The sequence below is a fragment of the Pelecanus crispus genome, chromosome 18, assembly GCF_030463565.1.
Source record: "Pelecanus crispus isolate bPelCri1 chromosome 18, bPelCri1.pri, whole genome shotgun sequence".
Taxonomy (NCBI): Eukaryota; Metazoa; Chordata; class Aves; order Pelecaniformes; family Pelecanidae; genus Pelecanus; species Pelecanus crispus.
This window is the reverse complement of record NC_134660.1, coordinates 147,238-161,224: the sequence shown is the minus strand read 5'-3', so window position 1 is coordinate 161,224 and position 13,987 is coordinate 147,238. Positions and strand designations below refer to the sequence as shown.

General features: G+C 41.6%; 1 protein-coding gene across 10 annotated transcripts in view; it reads right to left on the bottom strand.

The window, feature by feature from the left end:
- CDC27 (cell division cycle 27) overlaps nucleotides 1-13,679 on the bottom strand; it is a 34,434-nt gene extending 20,755 nt beyond the window's left edge. For all 10 annotated transcript variants that reach the window (XM_075722788.1, XM_075722792.1, XM_075722789.1 and 7 more), the window contains exons 1-6: nucleotides 13,633-13,679; nucleotides 7,369-7,444; nucleotides 4,029-4,176; nucleotides 1,757-1,882; nucleotides 656-753; nucleotides 25-179 (exon numbers count right to left, since the gene is read on the bottom strand). In XM_075722788.1, the coding sequence (XP_075578903.1) occupies nucleotides 25-179; nucleotides 656-753; nucleotides 1,757-1,882; nucleotides 4,029-4,176; nucleotides 7,369-7,444; nucleotides 13,633-13,659 (630 nt within the window). In that variant the 5' untranslated portion in view covers nucleotides 13,660-13,679. The remainder of the gene's footprint in view (nucleotides 1-24; nucleotides 180-655; nucleotides 754-1,756; nucleotides 1,883-4,028; nucleotides 4,177-7,368; nucleotides 7,445-13,632) is intronic.
- Between the last annotated feature and the right edge of the window lie 308 nt (nucleotides 13,680-13,987).

Genomic DNA, 13,987 nt, shown 5'->3' with positions numbered 1-13,987 from the left:
ATACAGTGTTTTAGCAAAACTCACAATTGTGTCTTGCGGCGTTTCCATAAGGACAGTCTCAGGCTGTCTATGGGATATGTTGTGATTAGATACCAATGTTGTGCAAGTGTTAGGCAGACAGCTGCTGAAGTTCTGTAAAGATGTTAATTTAAATGTTTGGTCAGGGTCTGGTTTTTCACCTGTAGGATTGGAAGGAGATTTAAATGGAGTTATTCCTGAGTCTGTATGCTGAATATTCAGTCCAAAACAAGGAGGACAGGGGACAAAGTATTTTAGAAGGGATACGTTCTTATTTCATTGCTTTAAAACCCCTTACACTACATCAGAAGTGTTCTTCCACTGCAAAGCCCTGGACAATCAGTTCTATTAAAAGGGAAAAAAAAAAAAAAAAAAAAAAAAAGACAGACTTGCTTTTTAAAGCTATTCTCAGAAGCATCATTTCTAAGGGTCTACTAACTGCAGGTCGGAAAATGTTTTAAGTAGTCAAAACGGAAGAAAACGAAGACAAAAGCTCTAAACACTAGCAAAGTATTTTAAATGTATTATTGCTCACAAAACCACTCCCAAAGAATTCTGCTGGCATTTTCCTTAGTGGTTCTGGACAAGGAGTAAAATAAACCTTGCCACATGTAGTAGAACAGTTCTGCAGACTTACCTATTTCACATAGCGATTCAAAAGGAGACCAGAGGAAAGGATTTAAACTAAGGCTCTTTTGGTAACATTCCGATCCTTTGGCAAGCCGGTCTGTCTTGCTGCAAAAAGAAGGTAACAGTTTATAGGGAAACTTAAGAATAGCACTTTTGTTCGAGATAGCTTTCCAGGAGAGGAGTTGAAAAACAAAAACTTGTTGAGAGTCACAGCAACATTCTTCATTTTTCAAGCCACAGAATAATACTGAGTTCTTTTGAAGTTATTTGACATATTTAGATACAGATGAAAGTTACTTAGACACAGCCCTCAAAAAAAGTTACACAAGTACTAGTATAGCTTGACAATTTTTGTTTTAGAAAGATGATGTTCTTTGCAACAGCTTTGTTCTTTTTTTGCAAACAGCAACCTGATTGCTAGCCTTCCAGCCATTTTAAATATCTGTGGATAATATTTTTGCATATAAATTAGGGGCTAACGTGGACACCTAAGTACCTGGCTACAAAGATAGCTGCTTCTGCAATAAATTTTTTTGAGAACAGGTATACTACGGAAGAATCCAAGAACCCCGCTACTGCTATTCAATCTGCTCACATTTACTGAAACCTAGATAAAACTAGGCAAAAGCAAAACACTTAAATTTGTAAAGTTATTCTGACTGGCAGCGCTCAAAACTTTCATTTGAAGGTTACAGTTATACATCTATAAAATAGATACCGAAAAATCAAAATGGCAACACTGAGAAACAGGCCTTGAAAGTATCTCTTAGGGAAGAATACAGAAGAAACCCAAAGGTATTGAGACGGGGGGGGGGGGGGGGGGGGGGGGGGGGGAAGACTCTTGGATTGCATGCTTAACCACCTGGAAAAGAGGAATTTGTGTTTTCAGTAAGAAGCTCTGGGTAAAAGACAAACCATTCTTCCATTCCTAAGTTAGACAGCTTCCACAACTGTCTACCTGCACCTATCACACTCTAAAATTGTGCATGCCATACAACCCAGAGACAGCTGTAACCCTGTGGTGACTAAAAATATATTTGACTAAAATTGGGCTTGGTCAAATAAAAAGCCCCAAGCTTTATTAAACAAAATAAAAAAGCAACATTACCAGTAGACATGTCCCAGTAAGGACAGTGTAAAGCATGCCGAGTCACCAAACTCCATAACAATGTCATCATGGCTTTTCTGTTTATTCAACACTCCACCAGATAAGATCTGCTCTCCTTCTGCAAGCCTTTTTAAAAAACAAGAGGTTTAAAGGGGTTACAAGGCTCACAGTATTGGTAGTCCAGCGTTTTCACCCTGCTGCAAACAAAAACAGAAATCCACTGTCAGTGTTCACAAGTTTCAAACCACATACAAACTAGTTCCTGCAAATTAATTTTAAGTAACTGATGAATTCCTCTAGCAACATGGAGGTATGCAGTACTCTGAAGCTGAACATCTTTACTGGGAGAGAAGAAAAACAAAACAAACCCCAAAACCCACACCACTCCAAAACCAGAGACACAATACAACATGACTTTTCCAGAAGTGACTAATCTTAGGTAGAATACCGAACGGAGCATAAGGAAGTCTTCTAGACACTTCGGTTTTTAAGGTACTTTACCTAGTAACAAGGTAAGACAACGCTTAGTTTGGCTTTGTTTCCCAACTAAGAAATACAATCTTGTAAGGCTCCACTCACTCAGTTAAGATCCAATACTGGGATATGGCACAGACTTTAGATTTTCATGCCTCGCTTTCTTGCAAGAGGACTCAAAAGGAGAACAAAGGCTTGGTTTGCATCTACTACACCTGCAGCAAGCAGTACTGTTCACATGGAATGGGCCACTCGCTATCAGGCTTGAAAATTACTTTATACAACTTCTGGGGATGGGAGGCATTCTTCTGGCATTTGAGACCAACGCTTGCACAAACATATCATCTCTTCTTGCCTCCACTTGAAGTTATACTTGTAGGTAGATGCTGCTATCAGTATAGACCATTCCCACAAGAAAATAAGGTAAATGAGCTCGTATAACCGTAATGGCAATGACAGTTAAATTTAGCAAATTCTAAAGAACACGTTTAAGAAATCCCACCTATCTAACGGAAATCAGTTCAGAAGCTGATGTACTATATGCACACACCAGAGTTTGTAAGAGCGAGGGAGGGAACGATCAGCTTCAAATTTATTCCACTGGGACCTTTCCAAGTAAAGCATTAACATGATTTCCCTTTCAACAGAAGCTGCAAAGAAACCTGTATCCTAATAGCTCCAAGAGTGTTAAGAGTGCCAAAAGAAACACGACGAGTCAAGACATCCTTACTACTCTAAAGATATCAAAGGACTTGCCTACTAAAGAGAGTATCAAAGACTAAGGAACTTCCCCTGCTCTCTCTGGAGAGACCTGTATTTTGGTTACATGTTGCGAGTAGGATCACAAATCCTGCAAAACAGGCGCATCATACTGTGTGAAACTCCAAACATCACATTACTTATTCTAAAGAAATTAAACTTTTTTTTTTGTCATTGAAAGAGGGCCACTCAAAAAACCAAACAAAAAAAGCCACGTCACATAACCACAAGCTATTTTGTAGACACATTTAAACTTCTGCAAAGAACTCCCAGAGTATTTAAAGTTTTTTGAATGAGAGTTTTTGCCTTTCTTGGTGCCTCATCCTTGCCATTCTGCACCTCAGTCAGACATTGTTTCCTACATTTGAGCTCAAAGGTCTACATAGACATGAAAAACCCTCATTAACAAACTCTCAGGGCATCAGGGCCTGTAGCTTGAACAATTTCATTATATACTCTTGCTGTTAAGACTCCAGAAAACCAGCAAGATATCTTGACACTACTATGTCCCTGTCAAGGTTAATTTTGATGTTGAATACAGTGTTCTTGGATGTGGATTTAAGGTGGGTTTGTTGTGGGTTTTTAAAAACCGATTTCTTTCTGCCATCTTTTCCCTCACCCACCCATTAGGAGTAACTGGGTAAGAAGAGCAAGCTTACTGTTTGAGGGAAGCAGCCTATCCACTAAATTCATACTGGAAACACTTAATGAAATAAACAAAGTATCAGAGAAACACAAAACCAAACCAAACACTTCCCAGAGTAGTCTCCTTGAGTCATCTCAGCAATCAATGTTTTCTCCCCCTACACAGCTTCACAACTCCTTTGTAAGTTATTCAATACCTTTTAAAGGTTTCTACAATACAGGCTAATGTTCATTAGGTCCATAGCTGAAAGCAAAATTAATTGAACTTACAATAATCTTCAGAGCTGAAGGACCAGTGAATTACTAGTTTATGCAACACGACAGCTTTCAAAGAGAAATCCAAACAAACAAAATGCATTTGTAACCCTAGACAGAACATAAAGGATTTACTTACTTGCTGAGGTCAACACAACATTTTGCAAGCAGGTATTTACACTGTGGGGTAGTACAGCTGTGTCCCTTTAGGAGCCTGTATGCTTTATAGGCCTTTCCTGAGCGGTAGTAACATGTTGCCAGTAAAAACAGCGCTTCTTCTGAATGTACTAAAACATAAAGAAATATTTGAAAAATCAATTGGTTGTTTACCATTTTGATACAAGGAATTTGGACGCAGGGAGTAAAAGCCAGCTAGGAAGAAGATACAAGAAAACAAGTATTAATATTAAAGAAATTCATTACTGAATGAAGTGCATTTCTTTATTCATCAGCATATAACAAACTTCCATATGCTATTTGCTGGTATAGTCAGACCAACTCTTAACATCTACTGTTGTAAGAGAACTTTGATCCTTCTGGCTACCCAATCTAAATAAGTGATTAGCCAGCTTGTTGTTAAAATAACAGCAAGTCAAGCAAAGCAGTCATTCCTAGAAGAAAAGAGCTACTTTACCAACTCATTGGCCACACCAAGACTTGGCTCAGAGTATTATCACACCTGCTAGTAACACTAGCTAGTGCATAAACACTGGCACAACAATGGCTCTTAGGAAGCACCAGAACTTTCAGAAGGAAGATCTATTTCAGCCTAAGCAGCCTAATTAAAAGTTTTAATCCTAATTTCAAGTGGTCTTTTCCCGTTTGTAAGTTTACTTCCGTTATTTTTCTAAAGCACTTGGTGCTCTATCTTCACATGATTTAGTGGAGCAGATTTTCTGATTTTAATGACTATTAAAGTCGGTCAATTACCAGTCACCTCTACCCCAACATTAAGTCTTGTCCTTTTTGCCCCTTACACTCATTATTTTAATCGGGAACATGGCTTAACATTACCATTCAGACACTTTATTTATTTATTTTATGTTAGGAATCAATCAGCGATAGGGATAAGCTCTCCTACAAATCCTCTTCCCAAGCTGAGTCCTCACAAGTTTCTAACTTCTGAATGAAGTAGTCAAGCTTCGGGAAAAATAATCTCTATCTGAACAGAGAGCAAGAGTCATCAAGACAGAAATATTTCTCTATGGCAGAAACTGTAAGTATTTGGATTTGATGTCTGCTTCAACACTTCTTCCACTGCAGAGATTAATTATGTACCGCACTAAGAATGTTCTATTCAAAGAGCTTGACTTGGCATCCAGATTTAAGACTGAGGTCACATTTGCTGATTTTACTTGTGATTACAGCATAAAGGACAGAACCTTACTGTAAAATTATAATCTGAAACTTTAAATGCCAGAGAATGCACTTTCGTGAGGCAACGGTGAGCATTACCATACCGTGGTGTTAATTCAAGCATTAAGCTACGATTGTGTGAAATATCTGTAGGACTTCATTTTAACTCCATTTTCTGGGGTTTAAGCAAAAAGAGGGAGATATCCAGATGACGCTCACAAGTCATGTGCAGCCATGATGTCTTACCCTATTCTTTGTACTACCACAAACATTACTCTCAAGTCACCCTTATGCAATGATGTATTTTAAATCAAAGACAGAGTGTCTATAAAGGCAAGCAACTTAAATCTCCAAACAATTAAGAAACCCACATTACTTTACAGCTTTCAGAACACACTACCATGCAAACGGAATTCAGCATTAAAAGAAACAAGTCTGACATTTCTTCACCTACCTACATGGAACTCTTCAGAAAAATCAGTATGAGCATTGTACAAAAACCTCTTTGGGCAACCTACTCAAATCCTTTGCTACACTGAAAAATGACTATTTTAAGTTTGCGTCATCACCCAGACAGCGACAATGGAAACCAAACACTCAAAAGGAGGGCATTTTATTAGCCTTAGCCTAAAAACACCAGAAGATCTTTTTGAAAATTAAAGTTAAATCAGTTCTTTTATCCACTAATTTAACACACTTCAAGAGTTCTGGGAAACTACCAAGCCACAGATGTCCCCACAAGGACAGTGCAGGTGGACTTAAATTAAGTTCTTCTCATGGCAAAATCCCTACCGCCAATATGGAGTCACTGTATTCAAGTTTAGCAGCTTCTACTCTGCAGTGTAACTACTTATTTTAACCAGAAGCAGATGTTTTGTTAGCAGTTAATTGCTTGAACCAAGTGACAGCATGCATGCTGTTCTCTCTCAGCACTGTTGGTCACCAAAAAAAAAAAAAAAAAAAAAGCTGTTTGAAGTACTCTTGCAGAGTATTATCCTGCAAAGACAGCGTCGGTACCAAGTCATATATATTCCTCCTGGCTGCTGCAAAAGGTGGATTCTCTTAGTTCCTACATCCTTGGCAATTACCTTCAATCTAGTATTTCCCTGCATCTCACAGTATGCTGTGTTCCAGGTAGGTATTTCATCCCTAAAACAGTATTTCCTTTATGCACACCTAGATTACAAGGTTCCACAATATTCTAACACAACACTTCTCACTTAAGCACCAGATGGAAGGCCCCAGATTTCATGGGTAACCTTGACATGAGGAAAAAAGGTCTTTATTTCTCAAAAATTAGGTTTGTGCTTCCATTGTTAAGAAGTGCATTGTGCCCATGTCATGCAAAACTTGAGAGCAAAACATTTCATTACAGAACATGGAGCATGAAACAGGTTATACAGTTTAATTCACATTATAAGCTCAAGTCGTTTATCTGAGCTTATCTGAGATCATGGAGGAAAGGTTAAGGAAGGACTAAAACACAAGAAGAAAGCAGTCTCTGAAGGACCCAGGAAAACTATGGATTTGCGTTACCGCTGCCTGCTCTGTATCCAACACATACTAGATCTGACAGCATTACAATGAAGTAACAACTAACAAGAGTTCAACAGGAGATACCTATTGCGTATGTTCCGATTGTCACTGTCTCAATTTTGCTATGCTTTTCTCTCATCATCGCAAGATTATCTCTTTCAGCTAACACACCAATCAACATATCTGATCAGCATTATTAGCAAAGACAACTTTCAATATCAAGACAATGTGTAGAATTTGTGTACTGCATCTATCCTCAAGTGCCCTTGGTAGACATGCAATGCTTAAGGCTATTAAAAAAACCTCTCTCCCATCTGATACCATACAACAGACCACTGTAAACATTGTACTTAAACACACAACTCCGAGTTTCATTTTTTTAAGGAGGTTTTACTGTAAAACAACATTGCTGCTGTTACATGATTTGATTTTCCAACCTAACTGCGAGTCATTCTTCCGCTTTTCCCAAGCGGAAAGTTAAACTTCATTATCGCAACAACAGGAGTAAACCAAAGCAGGACCAGAGACTCAAAAATCCTAAATCAAAATTGAAAAAAGCATCAACTTTATATTTGCAAAGTACATACCTTCTGCATATAATCTTTCTGCAAGGAACACTGCATCGCGGTAAGCATAGTGGTTAAGTGCTTGCCATATAGCAGCCTGCAAGACAAGAAAATAATCTAAATTTAGAGAGAAGCTTTAAAAATGCAAAACTCATTAGCTCTTACCGTCAAAAGGCAAAGTTCAGTTTTGTTTTACTAGAGTCATAAGAAGAATGGAGAAGCATAAACATGCAGGCCAATTTTTAATTGTTTCAACCGTTAGTAAGGAGACAAAAAACCCAAACAACTTGGCACTGAAGTCATGAACCAGCCTAAGAATGTTGCTCACTAGTTACCATACACAACCATCTATAAACCTCAGTCAACATGCAGTGAAATAACCGAGAGTACTTCCACTTGTTACCGAGTTTTAGCCTGGTGCACAACTGAGCATGAGTTATTGCAAACTACCACCAAACAATAACACATTAAGTAAAGGTAAGAACAAAAAACTGGTTACCAAACTGGTTACCAGAGTATTCCATTTTGCTTTAGCTGTGCCCAAGGAGGGGCAGGGGAGGCATGAAAAAGCTAGGGTGCCCAACCCATTTTGATGGCATTATGCATAAACCCATTTGAAGTATCTCAAGACATGCCAAACCAAAAAGTAACAGGACTAGAAATCACGTCAGTGTCTGAGATTGTCAACGTTAAGACTGCCGTTGATTAAGTATGTTAGGTATACAGCATTTTCCTTGAAGACATATCAGTGTTCCTTTAAGAACCAAGATGAACGTAATCCACTGCTTTTTGTTGTGGTGTTTTGTTTGGGTTTTTGCTCATCAGCCACCTCTTTACTGCCACTAATTAGGATTGTGTGGTATCACACAAGAATGAATGCAATGCAAATGAGATGGACAAATTGATATATACAGACATATATGAAGGCAACCTACTGCATTTTGCTTATATACCCATACTTGATCAAAACCAGCTACCTGCTTAATGGTACTATCTTCTTTTTTCATTAACACCAAGCTGAAGAGTTTGGGACTGTCATTATTTGTGCAGACTTGAAAGACAGCACTACTCCAGTGAAACTCAAATCAAACAAACATACAGGTGTACAAACTGTGTACACCACTAAAGCAGCTGTCATAATTACTTGCACTGCTGTCACCATTAGCTGAACTACAAGCAAGAGCTGTTCAGCAAAAGAATAGGGCTAGGGTACGCAGGTTTCACAACAAACACTGCTCAGCCAATTTTCTTCGGATCAGATTAAAAGCCTTCTGTTATCTGTAACAGAGGGGTGACATGGGAAAAATAATTCCTTTTAAGATCTGTTCAGCCTTTCCTCCCCACGTATTACAAGAGGTGGTGCGCACACTTATGAGGGTTTGTGTTCTGAGGTTAGCAGGGTTGGTATCAGGACTGCTGTTCCTTCCCATCTCAGAGTCTTGCTCAAGTTCCAAAGCAGTTTCCCGTAAGCAGCAAACAGCCATTTCGCAGCAGTTTTGTTATTACTGATCCAAACAAGATCTGAACTTAAGAGCTCAAGGCACCGTGGTCAAGTATTTCTCCAATATTAATCAGCAACCGAAGACAAACCAAATTAACTTCTGATACCCATCAAACACTCCAAAACTAAAAGAAATCTTCCAGAACTAAAGAAATAGCGCCCTGTAATGCTATTCCCAGTAGGAAAGGCAAGCACCAATTTAATCTAAAAAAAAATTCAAACATCACAGAGTTACATGTACCATATGCTACTTCTTCCAACACAAACTTGACAAACTCAGGGTGTGAAAAATGCACAAGTTCTCTTCACAGGAAGCCTACACAGTCTTCATGAACAGTACACACCAGAGTTTCCAATTACTACATAGAATATTATACACAAAATCTCTACAGAGATACTACTTTCTTCTACCAGTAGGTCCCAACAATATACTTAAAAAGTTAACAGGTACTTTTAAGCTCATGTGAAAATATTTAAAAATTAATTCTCTTAGTTTGATTATTATAATACAAACACCTTGTTATTTCTCTCCAGCTATAGTCCACGCTTCAAATAACTTCAGCCACAGAGTCTGCCTTAAGTGATTACTCCCTTTTACCTTTAAAAGCTCCAAGGCTGTACATTGTTCTGTGCACCACAGACAGCACGGTACAAAAAGTACAAGACAGAAGGAGGGTGTCAAAATCTTTCAGACTCTACCCGACTCAGAGCAGCCCAAGGTCTCCTTTTCCTCACACTCTTAGAAGCAGCTCTTCCTCTACCAAGTCACGAGTGACATTTAGATGAATCCAAGTTCTGCCATCTTCAGATTAAAAATACTGTCTTTACAGGGATGTAACTCCGCATGCTTACAAAACAAAGGTATGGGGGTGGGGGTGGTGAAATCAATGTCATTTGACTTCTCAAACAGGAACAAGTTGCCAGAAACAATCTTGCCAAAGGCCAAGAGAGGACAAAAGCGCTTTTTGGCTATACCACAGCCACATTATAAAAGTTACACTACATACTGCCTCAAATAACAATCATTGCTGAGCAGAGTCCCAGTGAAAGCAAGAAGTCAGCTGGTAGTATCCTTGTTATGTAATAATTGTAATTTTGCAACCCAAAAGGTGCAAGTTAGACTTATGCCTTCAACAGACCAATGCTGAAGACCGGATCCTTGCACAGACTCTCCTAAGAGCAGGAACAGGAAAGGAAGGTGGCAAGGAATCAGCCATAGCTATGCAGTAACTCTTTTCTATGAGAACAGATGTCTACACTGCAACTGTGTCTCAAACTACCAAAAAAGAAGATTTCTTGTGCACCTTTTAGGAAGCAAATTTTGGACAGGAAGATCAGTCTCTTTACAGTGTAGTAATTTTGTTTGTTCTAGCAGAAGTTCAGTGCATCTGCACAGCAGTAGTGGCACGTAACAACTGCTGAACCACACCAGAAGAGTGGTCTGAAGCAAAAAACTTTGGGGGCATTTATCCAATAAAAACTACTTAACCCCAAAAGACTTCAGAGCAAGACAACACAGTACCACGAATACAATCCAAATACAGTCTTAGTTTCCTCCCTACGGTAGTTACCAAATTTTACATGGAACCCATCAACAGAAACCCAAAGCAGCAGCCTCCTCAAGAATGTGCAAAGCAGTTGAGATACTCTGGTTGCAATGTCTGTTCTCAGGGCTACAAACATGGACAGGAGGGAAGCTTGAAGTGTTTCAACGTTTTATTTAAGCATGCTTGCAGACCAGATAAACCTCCAGGTCCTAGTCACTCATTTTAAATATGCATTAATTTGAAAATGCAAAGTGAACAGGGAATTCCAAACTACCATACCAGCCACAGCTCTGCAGCAAAGCATCCTCAGAGAGGAGAACAATAAAACAAAAGCAGATTCACACAGGTCCATCTTCTATCCAGAAAATCCTGCGCATTGTCCAAGTGTCACTTCATATCGAAGCAAAAGAGCTCTTAAAAGATAGGTGTTTTCTTCTGACAGTTATATTGCCTTGGAAATTATTTCCAAAGCTTTATAGCCTATTGACATGCTAAGCAGTTTCTATCATGATTTAGGACTTCTTCAGGGTAGGCAGAGGGGAGGAGAGTTGTCTGTGATAAGCTGTGCTGCATTTAGTAGTTATGCAAACTCAGCTCATTAAATAAGCAGACATTGGTATTGCACATTTTCAGCCATGACAGTAGCCTTGGAGTTCAAGCACCATTCGCGTGGATCACAGCAGATGATCACCTTGAACAGCTAAATTCCAAGGAAACTGTTCATTTTGTTTCCAAGATGTTTTTCAGAAGTATTTGGAAGGCATCCAGTCTGATTCTCAGCACATGGGATACAAGGCTTTATGTTTGAGCTGAAGAGTTTTAAATTGACCACATCAGGAAGTACAGTAGAGGTCTGTTGTCTATATAAACTCTGGCACTTTTGGTCATCTTAAGGGATTAAAAAAGTTAGTAGAAATCTAACCAGTGAATAGGATGCCTTTTGGGACATTAATTTCATGTAATTAAGTCACAACATTTATAAGGCAACATACACACACAGATTCCGTTATTTATCTATCATGCTTTGCATATCACAACTGTAAAGATGACAGTTTTTTCCTGGAATGCTAAGCCCTGTAGACATCTGAAAGGCTGGGAAAGAACAGACAAATAGACAGGAAAAATCTCTGCAATGACAAAAATGAGAAGTAGCATCAACTTTTCCAATCCTATCATTAAAAAAACAAACAACCCCAAACAACAGAAAAGCAGAGCTAAGTACTCAGACTCCACATAAAATGGGAATTCAGAAATGCAACTGACTTCACCCAGATGTGTACTGCAAAATGGAGACCACTCACTGGACACATTACACTAGTGAGAAAACAGGCATGAGCTGGTTTGGAAGAGTCCTGTAGTACAGTAGTCCAGTCTCTGCACCACTGTTCATAGCCATGGCACAAAGATGACTACAGCTACAACAGCAGATCCAGGCAGAACTCAAACATTGACCTCATTTTGGATGGTGCACTGGTGTCTTCCTTGCCATTAAAAGCAACAACATGTTCAAGGCCGCAATAACAAATCCTAAACTTACCAGTATTGCTGTAAGCAAGGAGTAACAGCAATGCAAACACCAGTAGAACCACTGATTAAGGAATTATTTGGCATTTGAAAGCAGACAGAATCTAAACAGATATATTCAGCATAGCAAAGGCCCATCAAAACATCGAAGCCAATTAGAGCTTGAGAATGGAAAATGCCATTAGAGAGGTCTTTACCTTTCTGAAAAATGAAAACAAGACTGCACATTTCTATCAGGGAACTCTCAGAATAGCAAATATTTTCCACTTGGTTAGTCTAATTAGCACAGTACCGGAAACATTAAATATTGTTTCCTGTCATTCACTCTGCAGTGCATTCTTGCTTCCTTTTCTATTGTAATCCCATGTTTTCCTAGAATACCCAGCTGGTGCAAAACACCAGTCCAGCTCCAAGGGTAACAGCAATGGCATAAATATGACCACTGCAGAAGAGGGACCAGCTAGCCAAAAGCATTTCCAGCACCACATTGACCCTTGCTCTCGGAGTGGACGAACAGAACGGCGGCATCAAGGACACAAACCCCTGGTCTACAAGAGTGCCATCACTGTCACCATCTTGCACAGACAGGGGTCAGGTCAGCAGGGTGGTCTTCCACAGGAGAAGTCTTTCTTCCCCTCCCACCTTTTCATTAAAAGGAGAGAGGAGAGCCAAACCCAAGAATTTTCACTACGTTCATTACAGAACACAAACACGTACTACCAAGATACTTACAGCGAGAGGTTCCCAGCATAACTAGGAAAAAAACCCACCCTGTTAAAAAGCTAAAAATCAAAAAAAGAATGGGAACATGAACAAGAAGACCGATTACTGAAGATTACAGAATAGTTAGAGTAATGGGCATACAGGAAAGGTGGACAGAAGCAGCAACTCTTAATTCTGTGAATCATGCCTTTTGGATGGGAAGACTGAGAACAAGAGCAGGAAGCCCATCAGGGTAACCGCAATGAGACTAAAATATGGTAGAAAAACAAGATTTACATTATTTTCTCCCCTAGGTCTCCCATCAATCTGGAGGTACTAACTCCTTGGGAAGAAGGAATGCCCTTCATTTGCACGACATGCACAGAGCCGAGCACGCCGTCAGCATTTAAAAATGAAAGAACATCAAATGCAGAAAGGTAAGCGAGATGGAGAGAGAGGTATCAACAGGTCTCCCAGGGGATCTACGGGGGGGGGGGGGGGGGGGGGGGGGGAGCCGAATGGGCCTTTTCTGGAAGCCGACTCAGCTGTAGTGCCGCCGGAGACCGACACCTCCTGCAGGGAGGCCGGTTGCCCCCCGGGCGGGGGCCCGAAGGGGGCAGAAAGAGCGAGGGCAGCTCGTCCCGGAGGCGCAGGGGATGGGGAGGGGACGCACGAAGGAGCGAGGAAGCCCAGCAGCCCCACGGGTTCCCAGCCGGGAGGTCGGAGGAGCCCGGGCTGGCGGCGGAGAGCGGCCGCAGCGCCCGGCGGGCCGGGCCCGCTGCCGCCGGCGGAGGGGGCGCCCTGGGCCCGCAGCCCCCCCCGGGAGCGGCCCAAGCGAAGCGGAGCGGAGCGCCCCGCCACAGGAGAGGGCCCGGCGGCGGGGAGGCCTTCCCCAGGGAGCGGGCGACGCGGCGGGTCCGGCTCCTCCCGCCAGGCCAGGCCAGGCCTGGCCGGGCCTTGGGGCCTGAGCGCGGCGGCGAGCCCGAGCCCGAGCCACCCAGGGGTCGGTACCTGGACGGGTTCCTGCAGCACCGTCATCCTGCTTGCCTCGGCCTCCGCCGCCGCCGCCGCCTCCTCCTCCTCCTCCTCACCGAGCCCGGAGCGGGGCGGCCCCGGCCCCGCCTCAGTGCGTGTCCCGACGGCGGTGCGGCGCGGCCCGGCCCCTGCTCATTTAAACTCCCAGCGACCGTTACCGGGGCAGGCGGCGAGGAGGGAAGGAACGAGGCCGGCCGAACGCCGAGTCCGCCCGAAGCTGGCGGCGGAAACACCCGAACCGCCTGCCGGAAATACCCGAAGCACTAGGCGGAAAGAGCCGAGCGCCGACGGAAAACAGCTGGGAAAGTCCCCTCGTCAGCCGGGCGGAAGC